Source organism: Chelonoidis abingdonii, chromosome 13 (genome assembly GCF_003597395.2).
Source record: "Chelonoidis abingdonii isolate Lonesome George chromosome 13, CheloAbing_2.0, whole genome shotgun sequence".
NCBI lineage: Eukaryota > Metazoa > Chordata > Testudines > Testudinidae > Chelonoidis > Chelonoidis abingdonii.
Genome location: NC_133781.1, coordinates 24,493,724 through 24,513,913, shown reverse-complemented (window position 1 = coordinate 24,513,913; position 20,190 = coordinate 24,493,724). Strand labels below are relative to the sequence as shown.

The 20,190-nt window shown below is 43.1% G+C and overlaps 2 protein-coding genes across 5 annotated transcripts; both read left to right on the top strand.

The window, feature by feature from the left end:
• The first annotated feature begins 906 nt into the window (after nt 1-906).
• On the top strand, nt 907-9,130 carry DDX5 (DEAD-box helicase 5). 2 transcript variants are annotated; one of them, XM_032805677.2, is made up of 13 exons: nt 907-1,341; nt 2,784-2,949; nt 3,130-3,226; nt 3,311-3,444; nt 3,590-3,655; nt 4,215-4,356; nt 4,440-4,600; nt 5,015-5,187; nt 5,435-5,545; nt 5,914-5,975; nt 6,067-6,126; nt 7,367-7,591; nt 8,443-9,130. In XM_032805677.2, exons 1-13 carry the CDS (start codon nt 1,316-1,318, stop codon nt 8,826-8,828), a joined length of 1,809 nt encoding a protein of 602 aa, XP_032661568.1. In that variant the 5' UTR covers nt 907-1,315; the 3' UTR covers nt 8,829-9,130. The 2 variants fall into 2 exon arrangements, with proteins under 2 accessions (XP_032661568.1, XP_032661569.1); XM_032805678.2 differs by having other exon boundaries at nt 1,240-1,323.
• Nucleotides 9,131-12,102: 2,972 nt separating this feature from the next.
• Nucleotides 12,103-19,850, top strand: POLG2 (DNA polymerase gamma 2, accessory subunit). 3 transcript variants are annotated; one of them, XM_032805615.2, is made up of 8 exons: nt 12,103-13,042; nt 13,589-13,715; nt 13,861-13,966; nt 14,384-14,557; nt 16,385-16,525; nt 17,751-17,831; nt 18,560-18,660; nt 19,653-19,850. In XM_032805615.2, the coding sequence occupies exons 1-8, from the start codon at nt 12,370-12,372 to the stop codon at nt 19,816-19,818; spliced, it is 1,569 nt and encodes a 522-aa protein (XP_032661506.2). In that variant the 5' UTR covers nt 12,103-12,369; the 3' UTR covers nt 19,819-19,850. The 3 variants fall into 3 exon arrangements, with proteins under 3 accessions (XP_032661506.2, XP_074927973.1, XP_074927974.1); XM_075071872.1 differs by lacking the exon at nt 13,589-13,715 and having other exon boundaries at nt 13,866-13,966; XM_075071873.1 differs by lacking the exon at nt 14,384-14,557.
• The last annotated feature ends 340 nt before the right edge of the window (nt 19,851-20,190 follow it).

The window sequence follows — 20,190 nt, the reverse complement described above, 5'->3', positions numbered from 1 at the left end:
AAACAGCAAAGAATCTTGTGGCACCTTATAGACTAACAGATGTTTTGGAGCATGAGCTTTCGTGGGTGAATACCCACTTCGTCAGATGCATCTGACGAAGTGGGTATACACCCACGAAAGCTCATGCTCCAAAACGTCTGTTAGTCTATAAGGTGCCACAGGATTCTTTGCTGCTTTTACAGATCCAGACTAACATGGCTACTCCTCTAATACTTGACAGCAATTTTCAAGTGGTCCATGAAGAAAAAAGTTTGAGAACCGCTGGGTTAGATCACAGGAAAAATGTTACAACTACAAGTAGTTAAGTACTGGAATAGGCTTCCAAGGGAGGTCGTGAAACCATCATTGTTAAAGGCTTTTAAGAACAGGCCTGCCAGGGATGATCTAGGTTTATCTGATGATCTGCCTCAGTGCAAGGGTCTGGACCTGATGCCCTCTCAAAGTCCCTTTCTGACCCACATTTCTATTCTTCTAAATAAAACAAAACTCCTGACTCCCTACTATGGTGAACCGTCTGCCAGTCTCAACATTAGGGGTATGACTTTAAAATGATTTCGTGTGTGTGAATAATACACTGGAACAGCCATGTCAGAAGCTGGGGCTGTTTAGCTGAAAGCGATTTAGGTCCAATGTGGGGCAATGTCCTTTTGATGCGAGTGGGCTTGTTCCCCAATCCCCTCAATAGTCTCGGCGAAGGTGTTCAATACAGTTGGTCAATGCCCCCCTCGCGTTCCCCGTCCATCACCTCAGGGGAATGGGGCTACCTACAAAGGCCTTTATTCATATAAAAGGGCGCACAGCGGTTGCGTGGCCCCACAGAGGCTGCGCACGCGCGAGCGGCTCGTGCTGCTCTCAGAGGCGTGGGCCCGAAGGGCTGAAGTCAGCGGAAGGAAAGACGCCGCTCGAGGGCTCTGGGTACGCGCCTGGGGAACGGAACAGTGCGGGAACGCCGGGCACTGACGGGAGCGCGAGCCACGCCCGAACTGGAAGGGGAACTTCCACCTACGAGCACACACCAGCCGGCCGCCCGGCCAGCCAGCAAAAACAGAAGTCGAGGACACATCTCTTGCGGTCACGCCCCCAAGGGGGGGAGGGGAATCCGGGCGACTCAAGCTGTGACGCATGACAAAGGGGCGGGTTCTGTGCCCGCGTCACGAACCGGTTCCCAGCAGGCCCTACGGCACCGGCTATATAACCGGCGTCCGGGCGGCTGGGCGGTCCCCATTCATTAGACTCGCCTGTGGTAGCTGGCTTTGCTGTACCTTCTGCCGCCAGCTCTAGTGCTCGGGCTCGTTTCGCGTCCACCGCCATCACCATGCCTGGGTACGACATGGACAGAGGGTGAGTCTGGGGTCCTAGCCGGCGCTTTCTGCCGTTTTCGTCCGTACTCCTAGATCGACCGTTTAGCCGCGTAAAATGGCGGCGGGGGTGGGAGCTTTCTCCTTCAGCGATCCGCGGGTGGCGGGAGGGGCCGCGGGCTGTAGGGGGCCCGAGCCAAGCAGGGGAGCGGGGGTGGAGGTTGGTGACCTAGTACCCGGCTACGTACAATCTCTACCCTGGAATCTTCCCTTGACCGTTGGGGTTATTCGGCACTGGGGTGGGGGTGGGGGTTCTGGGAGCTCAAATCCCCTGCGGGTTGGCGCCTCCCCAGTCCCCGCCGCCGATTGCGTGTGAGGTGGGGTCCCGCTCTCCCGGCTGGGCGGCTTGGGGAGCGCCGGGCTGGTGGAATCACGATTGGCGGGTCAACGGGTTGTACAGGCGCCTCTGCGGCGCTGGAGACCTTCGCACGGCGGCTTTCTCTTCTCCCCCCGACTGATGGCGTCCGAGGCTGAAGCCGGCCGGCTCTTGCTTTGTGTTGTGCAAGCGGATGTTAATGGCCGGCCCCGCCATGCGGTGACTGAGGGGAAATCAAAATGCCGGCTGCTGCTGCCTTTGTTCCTCCCCCTCCCCGCCCAGACTCTAAAATGGCAGCGGCTGGAAAATGTGGCGTAGACAGAAATGAGAAACAAAGGAAACGGGAGCGGCCGCTCCGCCATGTTCCCCCCGGCGGCGGAGGGCGCTCACCCTCCTCTCACCCGCCTAGCCGGGATTGATGGGGAAGGAGCCTGGCGTGGCAAATAACGATCAGTAGTGCCCGCTGGTCCGGGGGCGAGATGGGGGCTATGCGCCTGGCAGCTTAACGTGATTTGGGGGCAGCGGTGATTATTTTACCGACCTTATTGTCAGAAGGGCCCCGGATGTGTATAAGCATGTCAGTGGGGAGTTTATTTGGTTACCGAAATCGACGCCTTTGTTTAATACAAAAACAAAAAAAATTCCACAGCAACCCACTTACGGGAATGTTGTCTCTAGGTTTCATAACGCCCCACCCACGCGCGCGCACCGGCTTTTTTCAGTCTCTGACGCACACTGGGAGTGTCACTTATATCACGAAGGGATTTGGTCTGTCCTTTTTTTAATTCGTTTCTGACGATTCGTTTGAGGACTTTCAGGAAAATTATGAGCTCCTTTTGGTTTGGGATGTTGGGTATCTGATAACTAGAGCACACCTGCTGCTGGGGCCTTTGTGGTATTTACACTTAAGAGTTTTAATTTCAAAGATCCCATGAGGTTAAATCCTTGAAAACATTGCCTTCTCAAATAGTTAGGAACACAGACTAGGAATTTGATTATATTGACAATCTTGTCATTTGATCTGATGTTATGGAAATAAGTTAATTGCCACATGGGAACAAGTTAGAATTTTCAAAAATCTTCAAGGATAATTACTATTATTTTTTCAGGTTTGGTGGTCCTCGTTTTGGAGGAAGCAGAGGTGGACCTCTGTCTGGAAAGAAATTTGGAAACCCTGGAGAAAAACTTACAAAAAAGAAATGGAACTTAGATGAACTGCCCAAATTTGAGAAGAACTTTTATCAAGAGCATCCTGATGTAGTTAGACGCACTGTGGTATGTACCATGGCTGTTCTTTGCATTGTTAAACTTCATCTTTGCAGGAATTGTCACTTAGTGTGCTTTTACTTGGTAATTTATTGATTGTGGGACATGGATCAATGAGTGAATTGCAGGTTTGCTGTAGATATTTTTTAAAAGCATAAATAAAGCTAATGTAATTATTTGTCTTTGCAGCAAGAGGTTGAACAGTACAGAGCAAGCAAAGAAGTTACAGTGAAGGGCCATACCTGTCCAAAACCACTTATAAATTTCTATGAAGCTAACTTTCCTGGTAAGTACAAATATCAGTATAGCAGGGGGTCACTCAGACTTCATGAATACGAACAATAGCTAATTCATTCTTTCTCTCTTGCAGCAAATGTTATGGAAGTAATTCAGGCACAGAATTTCACTGAACCAACTGCTATTCAAGCACAAGGATGGCCTGTTGCTTTGAGCGGACTGGATATGGTTGGAGTAGCACAGACTGGATCAGGAAAAACCCTGTCTGTAAGTTGTGACTTTAAACTTGGGAATGTAGTTACATAACCTCAACTTCATAAAGTATTGCTAATACACTTATCTGTAAATCCAGTTCCCTATCTGAAACACTGGGAAATGCATGTATTAACAGGTTTTCTTGGTTTTCAAACAGTACTTGTTGCCTGCCATAGTGCATATAAATCATCAGCCCTTCCTTGAGCGAGGAGATGGACCTATTGTGAGTATGAGAATGCGGTTTTTCCCCTTTTTTCATTTCAAGCGGAATGTTACATTAAAAGCACAGATGCTTTGGTGGGGGTGGAAATGTTGTGGAATGAGTAGGAAAATTAGGCATTTGCTGGTCATCCATTTCATATTTTAGCTAGTCCACCAGGTTTTGGTGCATTGCATAGACGCTGTCCTCCGTTAAGATTTTGTCAAAGAATTCAACCACTAGAACTTCCAGTATTTCTATTGGAATTATGTTTCTTAAAATGGGAATCCTGGCTTGAGGGCAACTATATCTCAATGTCTGGCTTTGGGGATATTTTGCTGAAGGCAAAGTCCACAGGGGTAACTGGCAGAAAAACCCAAAAGGACCTAGTATTACACTTTTTTTTATAGTGCACTAGGCTTCTAAAAGATTTCCAGTAATAAGGAAAACTTCCTTGGTTACCTTTGCCTTTATAGGCAACATTGAACTTTAAGAGAGAAGTTAAATTAGATTTGACAAAAATTGAAAGACTGCACATGCTTGCTTACCCTGAGAGTGCTCTTGATATTGACAATGTTTACAGTGTCTGGTGCTGGCACCAACTCGAGAACTGGCTCAACAAGTGCAGCAAGTGGCTGCTGAATATAGCAGAGCATGTCGTTTGAAGTCTACTTGTATTTATGGAGGCGCTCCAAAGGGACCACAAATTCGTGATTTAGAAAGAGGTACGAATAAAGTTGTTACCATATAGACATGCACAATGTGGAAAAATTCTCGGAAGTGCTAACCTCAGTGTGCTTGGTTTAAGGTGTGGAAATCTGCATTGCAACACCTGGAAGACTCATAGACTTTTTAGAAGCTGGAAAGACCAATCTCAGGAGATGTACTTATCTTGTACTTGATGAAGCTGACAGAATGCTTGACATGGGATTTGAACCTCAGATCAGAAAAATAGTAGATCAGATAAGGGTAAGTAGAAGTCATGTTCCAATCTTTAGTTAATGAAAATTTATGTAGTTTAAAATTAGACAAAAATGAAATATCGGGGTAGTTGTGTTAGTCTGTATTCACAAAAACAACAAGGAGTCTGGTGGCACCTTAAAGATTAACAGATTTATTTGGGCATAAGTTTCCATGGGTTTAAAAAAACCTCACTACTTCAAACACAAATGAAGGTGCCTACATATATCAATAATTCTTGCAACCATCATATTTCTTATCTTTTGAGTTACATCCAGTTCAATTACGTTAACGTTCATTGGACTGGATGTATCCTGATAACTGTAGCTGGGTGCAGCACTTTGCTATGTAGTTCAACTAATACTGTTCTGCTTATGTGGTTCAAATTAAATTAAAACTGTTTGTTTGTTAAATCTTCTTCAGCCTGACAGGCAAACTCTAATGTGGAGTGCAACATGGCCCAAAGAAGTTAGACAACTTGCTGAAGATTTCTTGAAAGAATATGTACACATCAACATTGGGGCATTGGAACTAAGTGCGAACCACAACATTCTTCAAATTGTGGATGTCTGTCATGATGTAGAGAAGGATGACAAGTACGTAGTCACTTGAGAACTTGTTTGTGCTCCCAAAGCATGGGGGGGCGGGGTGTGTGTGTGTGTGAGAAAACATTATGTAAGATCTTTTCATGGGGGTCTACTAAATGAATAGAACTAAGGTTGAGAACTGGGTCTTAATTATTTGAAGTCAAATTGTGACTCAGTGGTACTACTAAAGAAACTATGCTAGTTTTGGGTATCACTTTGAGTTGCTATTTTGATTAACTAATTTTTCTTGCAAAAGACTTATTCGGTTGATGGAAGAAATTATGAGTGAGAAAGAAAATAAAACCATTGTGTTCGTGGAAACCAAAAGACGATGTGATGATCTTACCAGAAAAATGAGAAGAGACGGGTATGTTCCTTCAATTTTTTTTCCTTTTTAAATTTCACTATGTAGCTTAGCTACTGTAGCTTCTATCAGTCCACAATTCTCTGAGTATCAGCCAGTGTACATAACACACTCTTCATACTGATGAACAAAAAAAAATTAGTAAATGTCAAGTAAATAGTGTATTCAGCAAGATAACCTTTCATAATTGGTGCAGTATAGTCATTAAATATCTTCAATGTCCATTTTAGGGATTTGCAGTTTGGTCTACTTAAAAGCATAAGTATATAATGAAACTTGTGGAAGCTTACTAAAATGTTTGTCAAACAGTGTCCTGATTTGTGTGTACACAACATCTTGAGTTTAGTCATTCAATTTAAATATGCTTTCAGGTGGCCAGCAATGGGTATCCACGGTGACAAAAGCCAGCAGGAGCGAGACTGGGTTCTAAATGGTAAGTGTGACTCAATTGTTTTTGGCACTTTTTAGATTAAAAATATAACCAAGAGTATAGATTAAACTGACCAGACTGTGTTCTGTTACAGAATTCAAACATGGAAAAGCTCCTATCCTGATTGCTACAGATGTTGCATCCAGAGGTCTAGGTTAGTACATCTCCTCTAATGCCAGTTGTCAAACGTTTTTAAAGAAAGTTCATTGCTTTCTTTAACCTCTGCATTTTTCTAAGTTTTTTTCACATAAAGGTGCAGTCTTTGTGGCAAGGCCTAGGCATGACAATCGGAGGACTCGAGGGGGATGGAGGACTAGTGGAAATGATCGGCTGGCTGCTTCCAGTCGAATAGAGAGGTGACAGCTGAGAGCATTGTGTGCCAGTAATCTTCAAAAGGCAAAGACCATCTTTTAAACTACTACCCCATAAACTGTTCTCTCATGAAACAGCAGTTTTTATTCACAGTTCACTTTGCCTTGGTATTTCTTTTCTGTCCCATGCTTTGCATGATTGCCATGGTACAGTGCTGTTAGCTTTGTGCATACTGTTTGCTGTGATCTGTGGGTCTTTGAATTTCAGTGACTTTGCTGAAATGTCGAAGAAAATTATGAACTTCATTGTTCAATGAAATTCATTTCAACCTTGAAATGGAGAGAGCAGCTTTAAAATGTACTAAGCCTTGTACAAATTGGTGAGTACTGGCACATGAGATCTGAGAAAAAGTCCACCTCTCACTTTACTAAGTGGGGTGGGAAAGCAATGGCTTCTCCTTTTGAAAGTCAAAGTTCCTCCTTCACCTATACACCAGTCGTCATGTCGAGACCTGCCAGAGAGAGACACATTCTCAAGTGAACCCTGGCTTCTTGGAAGCGCTTGCCTAGACGAGACACAGTGCATAAAAACAACTTGGTGACTTTGGGGGACAGGTATGTTTTTCTTGCAGCTGCGGTTGAAAGGTCTTGGCAAGACAAGCAGTGTGGCCCATTTTTTGAGCTTCTGATGAGTGTGTATGTGAAGGACCTTGTGTGTTTTTACTCTAAGGTCCTCAAATGAGCACATGAAGAGGCTGCTGTGAGCTTTAGTGGCCCTACTGCAAGAAGCATTCAGAAGTCACTTGATGATTTGTAGGGAACTCTTGAGTTGGGAATGACAAACAAATGCATTCTCCTTTTTATGGTAAGGTTTTTAGATCACTGGGTGGGTGATAAGATGGAAACAGATGGAGTGTGCATACTTTTCTCTTCCACAATACTCAAGCAAAAAGGATAATTCTAACATTCTTTGCAGCCATTAGCATCTTAGAAATACAGTTGTCTAACATTTATTTTTGATTTGGCTGTTGTGGTGTGCAAAACTTTGTACATTGCTTTTTGCCACACTGCAACACTTTACAGATGTGGAAGATGTGAAATTTGTCATCAATTATGACTACCCTAACTCCTCTGAGGACTATATCCACCGAATTGGACGAACTGCCCGCAGTACCAAAACAGGCACAGCCTACACATTCTTTACTCCTAACAATATAAAGCAAGTAAGCGACCTCATCTCTGTGCTTCGGGAGGCTAATCAAGCTATCAACCCCAAATTGCTTCAATTGATTGAAGACAGAGGTTCAGGTAAATATTCCATTTACTACACTTTTTTTTTTTCTTGTCAGTGAATTTTTTTTGTAGCATGGTATGTAGCTTTAGACAAATGTTTTCAATTTCACACTGCCTCCAGAGAGCCTGAACTTGGGGCAAAATAGTACCTTATACTTCAGGAATGCATTAACATATATGTCCTGATCTTGCCAGTTAAGAAATGGGTTTCAAAATCTCTTTATACACAAATTCTACTTAATCAGGAGGAGTATTGTGTCAGTTGTATGGGAGAAGTAAAACTTGTGGCCTGTGGTCATATTGTACTACAGTAATCCACAGACCACTGTCACTTAAAGCAGCGTCAAAGATCAATGATAGTATATAGCCTTTTTAGAGTTCATCTGCCACTATTAGCATTGGTGGAGAAAAATATACTTGTGTACTACATAATAGGCCATTTATTCCCATCCTTCATTTCTTTCCCTGTTTCTTTCTGTACCTCTAAAACATCCTTTGTGCAACCTCCCATTTTCCCCTCTGGACTTCATTATTGCTTTTCTATTCAGACCACTTAATTTGATCATTTTAAGTGCTTATATTGTACAGCATTAGAGTTAACACCCTGGGATCAGTGTCAGTCTGCAGACTGGGAAGCCATTGGTGATTGCACTTAGTTCATGTTTAAAAAAGTTAAAGTGGCAATGACGAGCTCAAACTCTTCAAATGAAAGTTGTGTATAGAAATCTGGGTGCCTTAAAGTACAGATTTATTAAGTGGGAAAGGTACTTGACTTCCCTATATTACATGGATATTGATGCTTGATTGGCAAATGACTCTTGAAGTCAGTATCTCAGGTAGATTTTTTTTTTTTTTTTTCTTCACAGGTCGTTCCCGAGGTGATCGACGTGACAGATATTCTGCGGGCAAAAGGGGTGGATTTGGTAATTTTAGAGAGAGAGAGAATTTTGAGAGAACTTATGGTGCAGTAGGGAAGAGAGACTTTGGAGCAAAAGCCCAAAACGGTGGCTACAGTGCTCAAACCTACAGTAATGGAACTCCATTTGGAAATGGCTTTGCAGCTGCTGGCATGCAGGCTAGCTTCAGAGCTGCTGGTAATCCTGCAGGAGCTTACCAGAATGGTTATGATCAACAGTATGCAACTAACATTGCGACTATGCACAATGGTATGAACCAACAGCAGTATGCATATCCTGCCACTGGTGCTGCTCCTATGATCGGTTACCCAATGCCAGCAGGCTATACTCAATAACTTTAGAAGTGTATTTAAATGTCTTTTTTTTTTCATAATTGCTCTTTATATTGTGTGTTATCAAGACAGGATAGTTATTTAAGAAACTTATGGAAAATGCAGAAAGGACTACAGTGCAGCAGTAATTATGGTGCACTTTTTCGCTATTTAAGTTGAATATTTCTCTACATTCCTGAAACAATTTTTAGTTTTTTGTACTAGAAAATGCAGGCAGTGTTTTCACCAAGTAAATGTACAGTGATTTGAAATACAGTAACAGAGGGCAGTGCATGGCCTTCCAATAAAGATATTTGAAGACTGAATTTTCTGTGAAATGGAAATTGTTTGTCTCAAGTGCGCAACTTTACATCAGTGGAACATAAATGTGTTTTTCTGTTAAATTCCAGAAAGAAGCTTACTACATGGTTTTTATTTTATCCTCTCAATCATCTTAAATAGCTGATCTATTGCTAGAGAACCAGCTTACTGCATTCTAGTGCTGTGACTTCCTTTTACTGGTTATAAACACTCAACCTCCTTTTGGAGAACATTAGCTTTATTTTATTGGCAGAACTGGCTTCAGATTTAGTATTGAAGAGACATTTTATGCATTTGTCTCTAGAGTAGATTTAACCTGTGAAAATACATGGAAACAATAGTACAGCTAACTCATTTTTAATGAAAACTCTTCATTAGGTGAAGGGCAAGAGTAGTATGCAGCTGTCCTATAGAAGTTTTTTATCAGCCTTTCAAAGCAAGGGTGCTGTAAACCATGCAAAGTGCAACTTGGGAGTCAAAGTGCTAGTATTAAAACCTTTGCAGCCATAAAAGAGCACTAATAACTCTCAATATACAAGTAGACCTGAATTGTTTTGGATGGAAGCCTGTTTCCCAGGATACATAGACCTATATAACCAAAAGGGTAAAGTGGGACTTAACACTCAACATGTACTGTGCATAGATAATACCAATACTCTCCCCATTAACTCAAAAGGCTCGCTTAATTTAGTTGTTCCTTAAAACTGTATCAGGGTGTGGTTTCTAGGACTAAATTACTTTCTGGACACAGGGAAGAACCTTCATCTGTGAGGCACAGCTCTTTCAACATACTGTAGGTGAGCCCTGAAATGCAAATTCTGTTGTAAAATCATCCAGCCTCCCAACAGTGTTCAAGAGGTAGTCACTATTATTTCACTTACATATAAAAAGTGGAATGCAGTAGCTTTCTCAAGAGGAGGCCTTGTTGGCTTGTCTGCTGTAACTTTCACTAGCAAATCTCATGGTCCAATAGCATAGTTCATTCTGTGTTCTATCTTGCTGAATGCTAACACTTGTATTACCATTGTCTATAAGCCCTGGGTGCTGTACAAATAAAATGACAATCCTGTCCTCAAGAGCTCACCATGTTAAAAGAAAAAACAAAAAAAATCAGTTATTTCCTTGTATTCTGCTGCTGTGCCCCCTCTTCCCCCCCCCCCCCCCCTGGAGCCAGTACTGGTCTGGAGGATAGACAGTGGCCTCAGCCTCACAAGCTTGTTGCTAGCAGGGTTCTAACACAGGTTCCTCAATGGAATTAATAAAAGGGTTTTTTTTTCTCCCACTAAGAACTGTAGTATAGAATATAACTTCTGATTCTTAGACAAGACTATCCTTGCCCTTTTCTAGAACCAAGCTAGTGACAACTCTCATTTGTAAATACCACTGTAACTAGCCAGATTCTGATCCTACTGTGGCTAGGATGTTAAACCCGATTTCTTTTACTTTGGGTGTAACTTACCAGGCTGACCTAGTAACAATTCTTGTCAATCTTCTATTTTCACTCTGTTGCTCTTCTAGCCTGTAAAGCTGGCAACTGTGGATGATGGGATTATTCTGAATCATTGAGGTTTAAACACATGAATTTTTCATAAGATGCACGGTAGATTGAATGCTTATTCCTCATTAAGCTCCACCTACTGGAACTAGTTTAAATCCATGATTAGGAAATGCTGCTGCATGTATGGAAATTTCCACTGCCATGCTGTTGAGTCAGACTGCCAGTTGGGAGCTCATTAGCAGAACTAGCAAACAAATCTCCCTCACCTCAGCCACAGGCCTACAGCAGAACATTAGGTCCCTCCCATCTATGCTGTTTTAACCCTCCTTTATTGCCTAGGGAACCTTTCTGTTAGAGGCTTTTTTATATAACAATGCTGCTCTGATGCAAACTGCAGCAAGCATCTCCTATCTTTGTGACCAGGCAGGGCTTAGTGCATCCAGGGGCCTCACATGATTTGTGTCTAGATTCAGAGCACTATCACAGATTCTCCTTCCATAGTCCCATTTGCACTTAAACTCAGCGGACCACAGCTGTCATCACCCAAACCCTGTTCGGAAAGTTGTGATTTGACTCCCATCTCCTGGCTCATTTGTCCATGCATGAATGTGTGTGCAGGCTGGAGGGAAAGGCAGAGAAGGGTTGTCAGAAAATGTTGTGGTCTCACAATAGGTGAAGGTGTTGGCACAATAGCCTCAAGACAGTAGGAAGTAGCCTCAGGTTTCATTCCTATAATCAGATCTGTGCAGTTGGGTGCTAATACCTGCACACAGTCCCATGGGGTCAACTGGGGCTTCACATGAGATCAGAGCCATCAACTGCAAGTTTCTCAGGGCAGGGGCCAGCTCTGGGTGGGTGCTAGCACAGTTCCCAGTGCTGTTCATATGACGAGTGCTTTAAGGTGTTTCCTTATCAGAGACGGATGTTCCGTGCTGGCTTGAAAAATACCATTGTGGTTGGTCTTTTAATTAAAAAAAATTACAGAGTAAGTGTCATTTCAAACTGCTGCAAACATTCAAATCACCCTGAACCTGCCAGCACAGTTAGCCAGGCAGGGTACTGGGAGGGGTCATAGCCTCCCAAGGGGGAAGGCCATGTCTGTCCACTGCATTCTCCCCCCCACCCAACTGCAAGCCTCAGACCGGGGCTGCGCTTAGGGGAAGCGGGGGGATAAGGTGATCGGCTCCTTGCTAGAGGCACCAGCCTCTGTCCGTTGCGGGGGGGAAGGGACAGTTCACCCCCGCTCCCCCGAGGCTCCGCGCCCTGGCCAGGGCGGAAGCGGGAGCCGGACCGTGGAAAGAGCCGCCCAAAAAGCCCGGCCACTGTGGGGCGCCTCGGACCCTCCACCCGCCGTGCGCGGCTCTTACACGGGACGCTCCAGCTTCCGGCCTGGGGGGCGGGGCCTCACGGTTCCGGAGCTTTACCAGGAACCAACTGTCCATGCCGCGGGCGGGGCAAGGCGGGGCGCGCTGCGGCGGAAGCTGACACGAGCCCAGGGCGTGGAGACCTGGGACTCCAACTTCAGCCGTAAGGGACGGCAGCAGGGGAACTAGTGCGCACGCGCAGGGCGCGTGGCCTTGCCCAGGCCAGGACGCGGGTCCCAGAGCGTTCTTCTTCCGCTCGCTGTGGTAGCTCAATTACCCGGCCGCATCGCCCGTTCCCGATCCAGTGCGCGTGCGCGTCTTGTGGGACGTCGGGGTCTCTTGTCCTTCCCTTCCCCCCAGCCCGGGCGCTGTCTGTACCACCATGATGCTGAGCGGTTGCTCGGGGGTCAGGCTGTGGGGCAGGGCTCGGGTTGGAGTCCTGGACCCCAACCATCCCCTGAAGGGGCGGCATCCGGGCCCTGACGTGGGCGCCTCCAAGATCCAATTGAGGCACAAGTTGGGGGTCCCTGTGGTGCAGGGCCCACCCCTTAGGCCTCCTATGGTGGTTCCTGGGGTGCAGATGTGGTCCTTCAGGTTTGCTCTGGGGCCCCTGTTTGCCCAATTGCGGCCCTATATGGGGGGCCCCTGCAACAGTGCAGAGGGGCAGCCTTGGGAGGGCAGTGAGGTGCTGCTGGATGTGTGCCAAAGGAGGCACTTTCTAAGAGGGGACCAGCAGCAGGCCCTCACTTGGGATTCTTACCTGAGGGGCTGCCACCCAGGCTTTGGGCCCCTGGGGATGGAGCTGAGGAAGAACTTGGCAGCTCAGTGGTGGGCCTCGGTGGTGGTTTCCAGGGAGCAAGTGTTTGCAGTGGATTCTTTGCTACATCGTGCTCCAGGAGCTGGCATGCTGCCAGCAGGGGAGGCTCTCAGGCTGATACAGGGTGGAACCCTGCGTGAAATCTTCCAGAATAAAGAATTACACAAAGAGCAGATAACTGCAACTCTGGAAGAGGTGCTAGGGATGTCTGGGGTGCTGCGAGAGGACCTTCTTCATGGTACGTTCTTAGTCTCTTTATCCCCAATGAACAAATATGTTTAGAAATTGCAGACATGATCTTTCATTATCTGCTGGTTGGGAGCAAAAGGCAGGTGGGTTACCTCTTCCTATTTATCCCACTGGATAAGATTAATCTGTTAACATGATTTACTGGCTGAATCTTCATGTTGTGATGTTGCCTGAGTGTGTTACAAGTTTGCGGCTTCGTCAGGTACTGAAGCAGTGTAATCATGGCTTGCGATGCCTAAATGTGTATGTGACCCTTAACTGCTCTGTCAACATTGGAGATGGGCCTGTGAGAACTGAATTTTCCACCAGTTATCTCTGAAACAGCAGTCCAAATGGTAGAGCTGGTGCATGCAAAATACTATAATTAATGTACAGTAATTACCAAGTTGTAGTCTTATTGCTTTTACCTTTGTTCTCCCTTCTTGCTAAATGTCTGTGCTTTAACTTCTGTAGATAAGTTAGAATTTAATTTTAGTTATAATTAAAACAAAATACTTTCTAGAACTGCAGAAATGAATGATTTGTCTCATGACAGGTGCTCTAGAGCAATATATTAATTGTCTAGAATTGGTAAACAAGAGGCTGCCATGTGGACTTGCTCAGGTTGGAGTATGTTTTCATCCTGTTCCCAACATTGAGCCTCAAAATGACAATATCGCAAGGTACAGTAATGAAAACTGACATCTCTGTTGATATTTAAACTAAACAAATGCAAGCTCATTTTGGATATCTTTTTGAATGCTATCTCTTGCTTTTCCCTTATTATTTTTAAAGGAGTTAACTTGCTGCCCTTGCTATTGTTTAAAGAATAGGCGAAAGGACAATGTCTTCCCTTGTATGGTTTAGCTCTGCCAGAACTGCAGGACAGTGGCTTGATTACTGGTTACGCCAGCGGCTTCAGTGGTGGAGAAAGGTATTTGATATTCACTTCGCCTTTGTTACTGCTTCTTAAGCTAGAAAACATTGGACTGCCTTGTATAGCATTTATGTTTTAAAGGGGGGGAAAGGCATTTTTAGGGGTGATATAGAATGATATTGCCAGAGATCCACCTCTGAACTGCAACCACTTATGGGTAAAATAGAGAAATTGTTTAAGAGTACATAATACTGTCAGACTGTTTATAATGGGAATTGGAAAACACCATTTTAGTTTGGGTTTCTGTTCTGAGTGATTTGGGGGCTTGTAACTGATGTAGCATTTTGGAATTCTAAAAGCTGTTGTTCTTAAATGGTCATAGGCCAGTGGGTTTGCACCCACATTTTAAGAGTTATCATTTGCAATTCAGTTAATATGTACAATAAGTGGACATTTTAAATCTCTAATTTTCAGTTTGCGATAGGCCCATCCAACTTCAGTAGCAGCGACTTTCAAGATAAAGAAGGAAGAAAAGGAAATCATTTGTACTACAGCTTTCCTTGGGGAAAGGAACCAATAGAAACGTTGCAGAGTCTAGGAGATAAGGAACTGTTACAAATGTATCCAGGGAATAAATCAAAATTACATGTAAGATTTAGTTAATTTTATTATATTTAAAATACTGCTCACTGGGAAAGCCTTATGAGATACAAATCTTGCTTTGGTGTGATCCAGTTTATCAACAGGGAAATAAAATTTTGTTTTTGAAACAAAGTCAGTGTGAGTGGTTGGTAGCCTGAACCCATGCTATCTAGGGCTATGATCTTATCAGGTCTCCAAAAGCAGATAGGCCAGAGAATGAGCACAGAAACCAAACTATTCTCTGACTTCCTGAGCTGTTCCTTGAAGTTAGACTTGAGGTACATTGACAGAACAGTGTAGGGAACAGTATTTCAGATTGTGGTACTGATTTGTTAAGTAGAGTATTACATGGTGCTGCAGGGTCTGCACGAGTTGCTTTTCCATGTGCAGTTTAAGGCTGGGGTTCTCAACCTTTTTCTTTCTGAGCTTCTTCTCTCCCCCCATGCTATAAAAACTCCATGGCCCAGCTGTGCCACAACAATTGTTTTTGTGCATATAAAAGCTAAGGCTGGTCTTAGGGGGTAGGAAGCAGGGCAGTTGTCCAGGGTCCCACACCACAGGGGGCACTGTGAAATTAAGTTGCTCAGGCTTTGGCTTCAGCCACGGGTAGTGGGACTCAGTGCCCCGGGCTCCAGTCCTGTGTGGCAGAACTTTGGCTAATGCTAGCCATGCTTGGTGGACCCCTGAAAACTGTTTGCGGCCTCCCAGGGGGCCTCGGACCCCTGGTTGAGAAGCACTGGTTTAAGGCTTTGGCATTGACATATGAAAACCTGAGACCTTCTTTTTCCCCCTGCTATTCTGCTACAGTTAAGATCAACAAAGGTGCTCAAGCTGGAGCCCCTTGGTGTAAAAGAGAGGAGGCTCCTGGCAAGGTTTGTTCTTTGAGGAGTCTTTTACTTCTGAACCCAATTGCCTGGGTCTGAAATCCCTGCCTTGTTGTAAGGCAGAGGTTCTCAAACTGTGGTCCGCAAGCTCCATTCAGGTGGTCCGCAGATAGTTCCCTCTAAGGTGCACACTTGGGTGGCCGCATACAAGAGAATAAGGGGCCACCCACCTAGTTAATGGAGCCGTGCAGGCATGGCTCCACTAATTAGGTGCCTGTACCCTGGAAAAGATGCACATGTTAGGTGAGGTGGTGGCCTTGGGGAGCATTAGGGGATAGGTGGGAGGGGGCAGTGGGGTGAGAAGAGGCGGTTGGGGGAATTTGGGACATTCAGGGCTTTGGTGGCCAGATAAAGAGGCCACTTTCCCCAGCTCCAGGGCTGTTGCTGCTGGGGAGAGACCCCCTCCTTCCCAGCCCCAGCGGGGGAGAGAGGGCACATCCATCACATTAGAAAGGTAAGACTACTGATATTAAAAGATGAGTTGTGTGCTTTTATTTGTAGAACAAAAAAAGTTAATTTTTTTTTTTAAATATAGCGCTTTTATCCAAAGCGCTTTACAATAGTTAACTAACGATATAAACAACATTTGAAAAGATCATTAAGTGGTCTACTGAGACCCTCAGCAATTTTCAAGTGGTCCATGGGGGAAAAAAAAGTTTGAGAACTGCTGTTGTAAGGCTTATCTTCTTGGAGGGCTTTTGGTGAGATGTTGCTTCAGAGGCAGTATTTAAGGAAGGTGGAGTGCTTCTCTCTCTTGCTATAGGCTTCAGTTCGATACTGCTGTATGTTGTGAGGTTGCTGCTGCTTGTTCTTTAATATATGTCTGTTTTAAATGTACGTTGAGGGAACCCATCTTGGGATTGGTACCTTCTTGTGTTCATTCATTTAAATACACTGTTTATTTCTGAGGACTATTACTTAGTGCATTTCTGTTGTGTTTCTCCTGCAGGGCCGGGATGGAAGGAAGAATGTTATTCCTCATGTGCTGTCTGTGAGTGGCAATCTGGACCAAGGAGTGCTAGCATATCTCTGTGATTCTCTGCAGCTCACGGAGAGCTCGCTAACAAGAAAGAAAACTCTTCAAAGAAAGGTGACTTCTTATTGTGTGTCAGGAAGAAGAGACTGTGAAAATTGTCTGACTAGGAAGCTAGAAACTAAAACAGTCTGAGTGTTGTATCAAATGTGGCTGGCTTTATTCTAGTCTGGATTTCTGTTTTGAGAGAACGCAAGACTGTACATATTGAATATATTTGCTAACTAAGCATTTATTTGTTAGCTAAGCATTTATTTTTCATTATTTCAAAAACAAATACAGTTGAATATTCCTCAGGGTGGATAAAAATCAATGATTAAAAAAAACCAAAACAAACCCTGATCTTTTTCGATTTAAATCAGGTTTTTTTCCTCAAAAAGCATTTTATCAAAAAAATCCATCTAAAGATACATTATAGCTCAAAGATATCTCATCATGGAACAGGGATTATAAATTCTAATTCTATAGAATGAGACCATATATTCATGTAATGTTTTAAGAAAAGTTTTTTGTAAATGAGTTCCAATAGCTAATGGATTAGGGACCCAATCTTAGTGGCTTCCAGGGGCTTCTGTATAGATTATTTAGGTTCATCTTTCTATCTACCCATTTCTGTCTACCATCAGAAATACTTATTTTGCAATTCTCAAACTGTAGATTTGTGTCTCCAGAGATAACATGCTTGTTAACAGCGAAAATGTTTTAAAATAAATAGAGGTGAGAAATAACAGACCTCAACCCTATTGTCCCTTTGCAAATTTGTGTACATAGTGAGTCCCTCTCTCTAAAAGCACAACGTTTCAAAAAGTTCAATGAATAGAAGACTGTTGGGGGCAGAATAGATCTGGACAAGAAGAAGTCTGGAGATAAATTTGAGAAGGGAGGGACAAGCAATAGAAACAAATGTGAAACTGTTTGAACAGCATATTCCAAAGTCTTGAGGTCTTTCTGAATGTAGCCTTCATTGATTTGAGATTTACCATACCATTCTCTTACCAGAAAGGAAAACCTATAATGGCAGCAGGTGGTAAAAGAGACCCAGTTTGAGAATATTTTAATGAAATTTCTCTACTTGTGAAGAAATTTGTATTCAGGTTATAACAACCAAGAAGAATGCACTTTTATGTAGAAATCCATGATTAAATTGAGTATTCCTGACTAGTGACTTAAATCAATTTGATTTAAATAAAATCCATCCCAGTACTCCTATATATTTCACTAATACTCTGTTTCCTATATTTACTGGGCATTTACATTAACATGTTTCTTGCAACATTGTTAGGTACTTAAGCTTCACCCTTGTTTAACACCAATAAAAGTTGCTTTGGATGTGGGAAGAGGCCCAACAATGGAGCTGAGACAGGTGTGTTGTAACAAAGCATTTAATTGTGGGAGTTGGAGTTACATGTAGTCTTATGCTGTAATTCTCATATTGACTTTTTTTTAAAACCTTCTATTCGTGTGAGAGAGATTCTGCTTCTCCTTCATGGGCATGAAGGGCCCTCACTGCAGTGAAACAGCGTTTTCACTGTGCAGGATATAGGAAGCCTCTGCAGAGGACCATATTCCCTCCATGCTAGGAAGTGCCCTGTGGAATGTGGATTTGGGGGCAGTGGGCATGTCTGTTAGATCCACTGTGATTAATCCCACATGGAGTGGGGGCACAGAAACATCCTGGCTTTAATGTCTGCTCTTCCTCAAGCTGTATTTAATAGAAAAGTAATATTGACTAATTTTTTTGGAGTTTTATTCTGCATATAAACCAAATTTGTTTAATCCTTCATAGTAGTCTTAAGGGTACAAATGGTAGGGAGGAAATCAGATGAAGACTTGACTTTTTTCAGGTTAGTGATGTCTATGTAAGAAATATACATGGGGAAAAGACCTTTTTGTTTAGATGTGCATATAGGGAACTATGTATAAATATGAAGATCTCTTAGCAGTCATGTTCTCTTTTGAGTGCATGTTTCTGTTAATTTATAAACATTATAAATGAGTTTTAATATCAAACAGATACTACAGATACAGCCTGTATCGCTCCTTCTCCCAAAATTTTAAACCTCTTAAGACTTTTTTTTTTCTTCCCCCTAGGTGTGTCAGGGGCTGTTCAGCGAATTGATAGAGAAAGGAATTTCTGTGTGGCCTGGGTATCTTGAAACCATGCAGACACCTCTGGAGCAACTCTATGCAAAGTAAGAAAGAGAGAAAATGTCAGGTGGAAAGATCGCTTTCCTTAAAGTAGCAAAAATGAATGTGATTTCAGTATAAAGTCATCAGGTACAGTAAACAAAGGACTGAAGGTACTAAAATACAGATCGAGACTTGATATCTCTAACAACATTTAAAAAAACCCTTTAATTGGTTCACTTTAAAAAATGAGGGATTTCAGTAAACTTTATTTTTCAGACTTCAACTATTTTTTTTTTTTGTTTTTTGTGTTTTTGCTCTTCAGTTGCTAATAATAAAACATTCAGGAAATCCTATCTGAAAACTGTGGTGTCCTAGAATGAATCATAAATCTACTGAACCAGCTTACATCCAGTTTTGTATCTGGACTGACTTCTGCATTTCACTCTTAAGTCAGTTGATTTGAAACCATTGTTATACAGAACCCAGCCCTGCAACCGATACCAGCTTGAGTAATTCTCATTCACACAAGCAGTCCTACTGAGTAAGAATTGCTCATGCCAATTCAGTTTGCTAGAACTGGCCCACATCAACCTACAAAACATAAGTAGATTTAAGGAGTAAAAAAAAAAAATAATCTTGATTGTGCTTTTCTCTCAACATTAATAGAGGTTTCCAGCAAGAAACAAATACATACTGTTTTAACATAGCAAAGTTAATAAGTCATGTTCATGTACAATACTCCTCAAAGTATGGCTGATCAGCTAGTAAATAGTGGAGAAATGGTAACATTTTTCTCCTGTGAAAAATGTCCCTATTGTACGTTACTAAATAAAACTCCCCTTTTATTGCAAAGGAATCTAATAACTTACTGCAGTTAACTAGAGAAGATCAAGGAGCTGAAAGTAAGAAAATAGGCATCTTCATGTTGGACACAGAACTACATACAAAACTTGAACATATACATATCGCTCTGGGATATAACCCCAATCTAAGTCTGCCACACACCAAGGCAATGATACTGTAACAGCAGTAATGAGTGCTCGTTCTTTGGCAGGTATGATGAGATGAGTGTCCTCTTCACAGTCTTGATCAGCGATGCTACTCTGGAGAATGGAGTGGTTCAGCTGAGAAGCAGAGACACCACCATGAAAGAAATGATGCACATCTCTCGATTGAAGGACTTTTTAACTAAGTACATTACAGCAGCTAAAAATGTATAAATTAGAACCTCGCTAATAAAAGGAATTTTGTATCTCTGTTTAAATTGATTTCCAAAGTGTCACACTGACTCAGTGGCACAGATGAAGTACAAGCCAGGAATTCTGAGTCACAATACCCTACTCTGTTGCTAGATACCATTCGTTCTTATTTATGGGAGTGGGGAAGTACCCGTGACATCCTCCAAAATTGATGTTGATAAAGATTTCTGATGCATTCATTCTCTATCAAATCCAAATCCTCTATGAAGATCTTCCAGCCTGCACTGCAGAAAGAGGCAAACCCAGGTCTGTCCATCATTGGTCGAGCAGGGCTAATAATGCTCATCTGGAAAGCTTACCAATTGGAGAACTTTCACAGCCAGGAAAACTTAC

Bases quoted from the DNA above. Each gene is read 5' to 3' on its own strand.
- DDX5 (XM_032805677.2), top strand. From the start codon at position 1,316: ATGCCTGGGTACGACATGGACAGAGG. The intron at 3,445-3,589 runs GTAAGTTGTGAC...GTTTTCAAACAG, and splicing joins GATCAGGAAAAACCCTGTCT to TACTTGTTGCCTGCCATAGT. The intron at 4,601-5,014 runs GTAAGTAGAAGT...AATCTTCTTCAG, and splicing joins AAATAGTAGATCAGATAAGG to CCTGACAGGCAAACTCTAAT.
- POLG2 (XM_032805615.2), top strand. From the start codon at position 12,370: ATGATGCTGAGCGGTTGCTCGGGGGTCAGGCTGTGGGGCAGGGCTCGG. The intron at 14,558-16,384 runs GTAAGATTTAGT...TTTCTCCTGCAG, and splicing joins GGAATAAATCAAAATTACAT to GGCCGGGATGGAAGGAAGAA. The intron at 17,832-18,559 runs GTGTGTTGTAAC...TCTTCCCCCTAG, and splicing joins CAACAATGGAGCTGAGACAG to GTGTGTCAGGGGCTGTTCAG.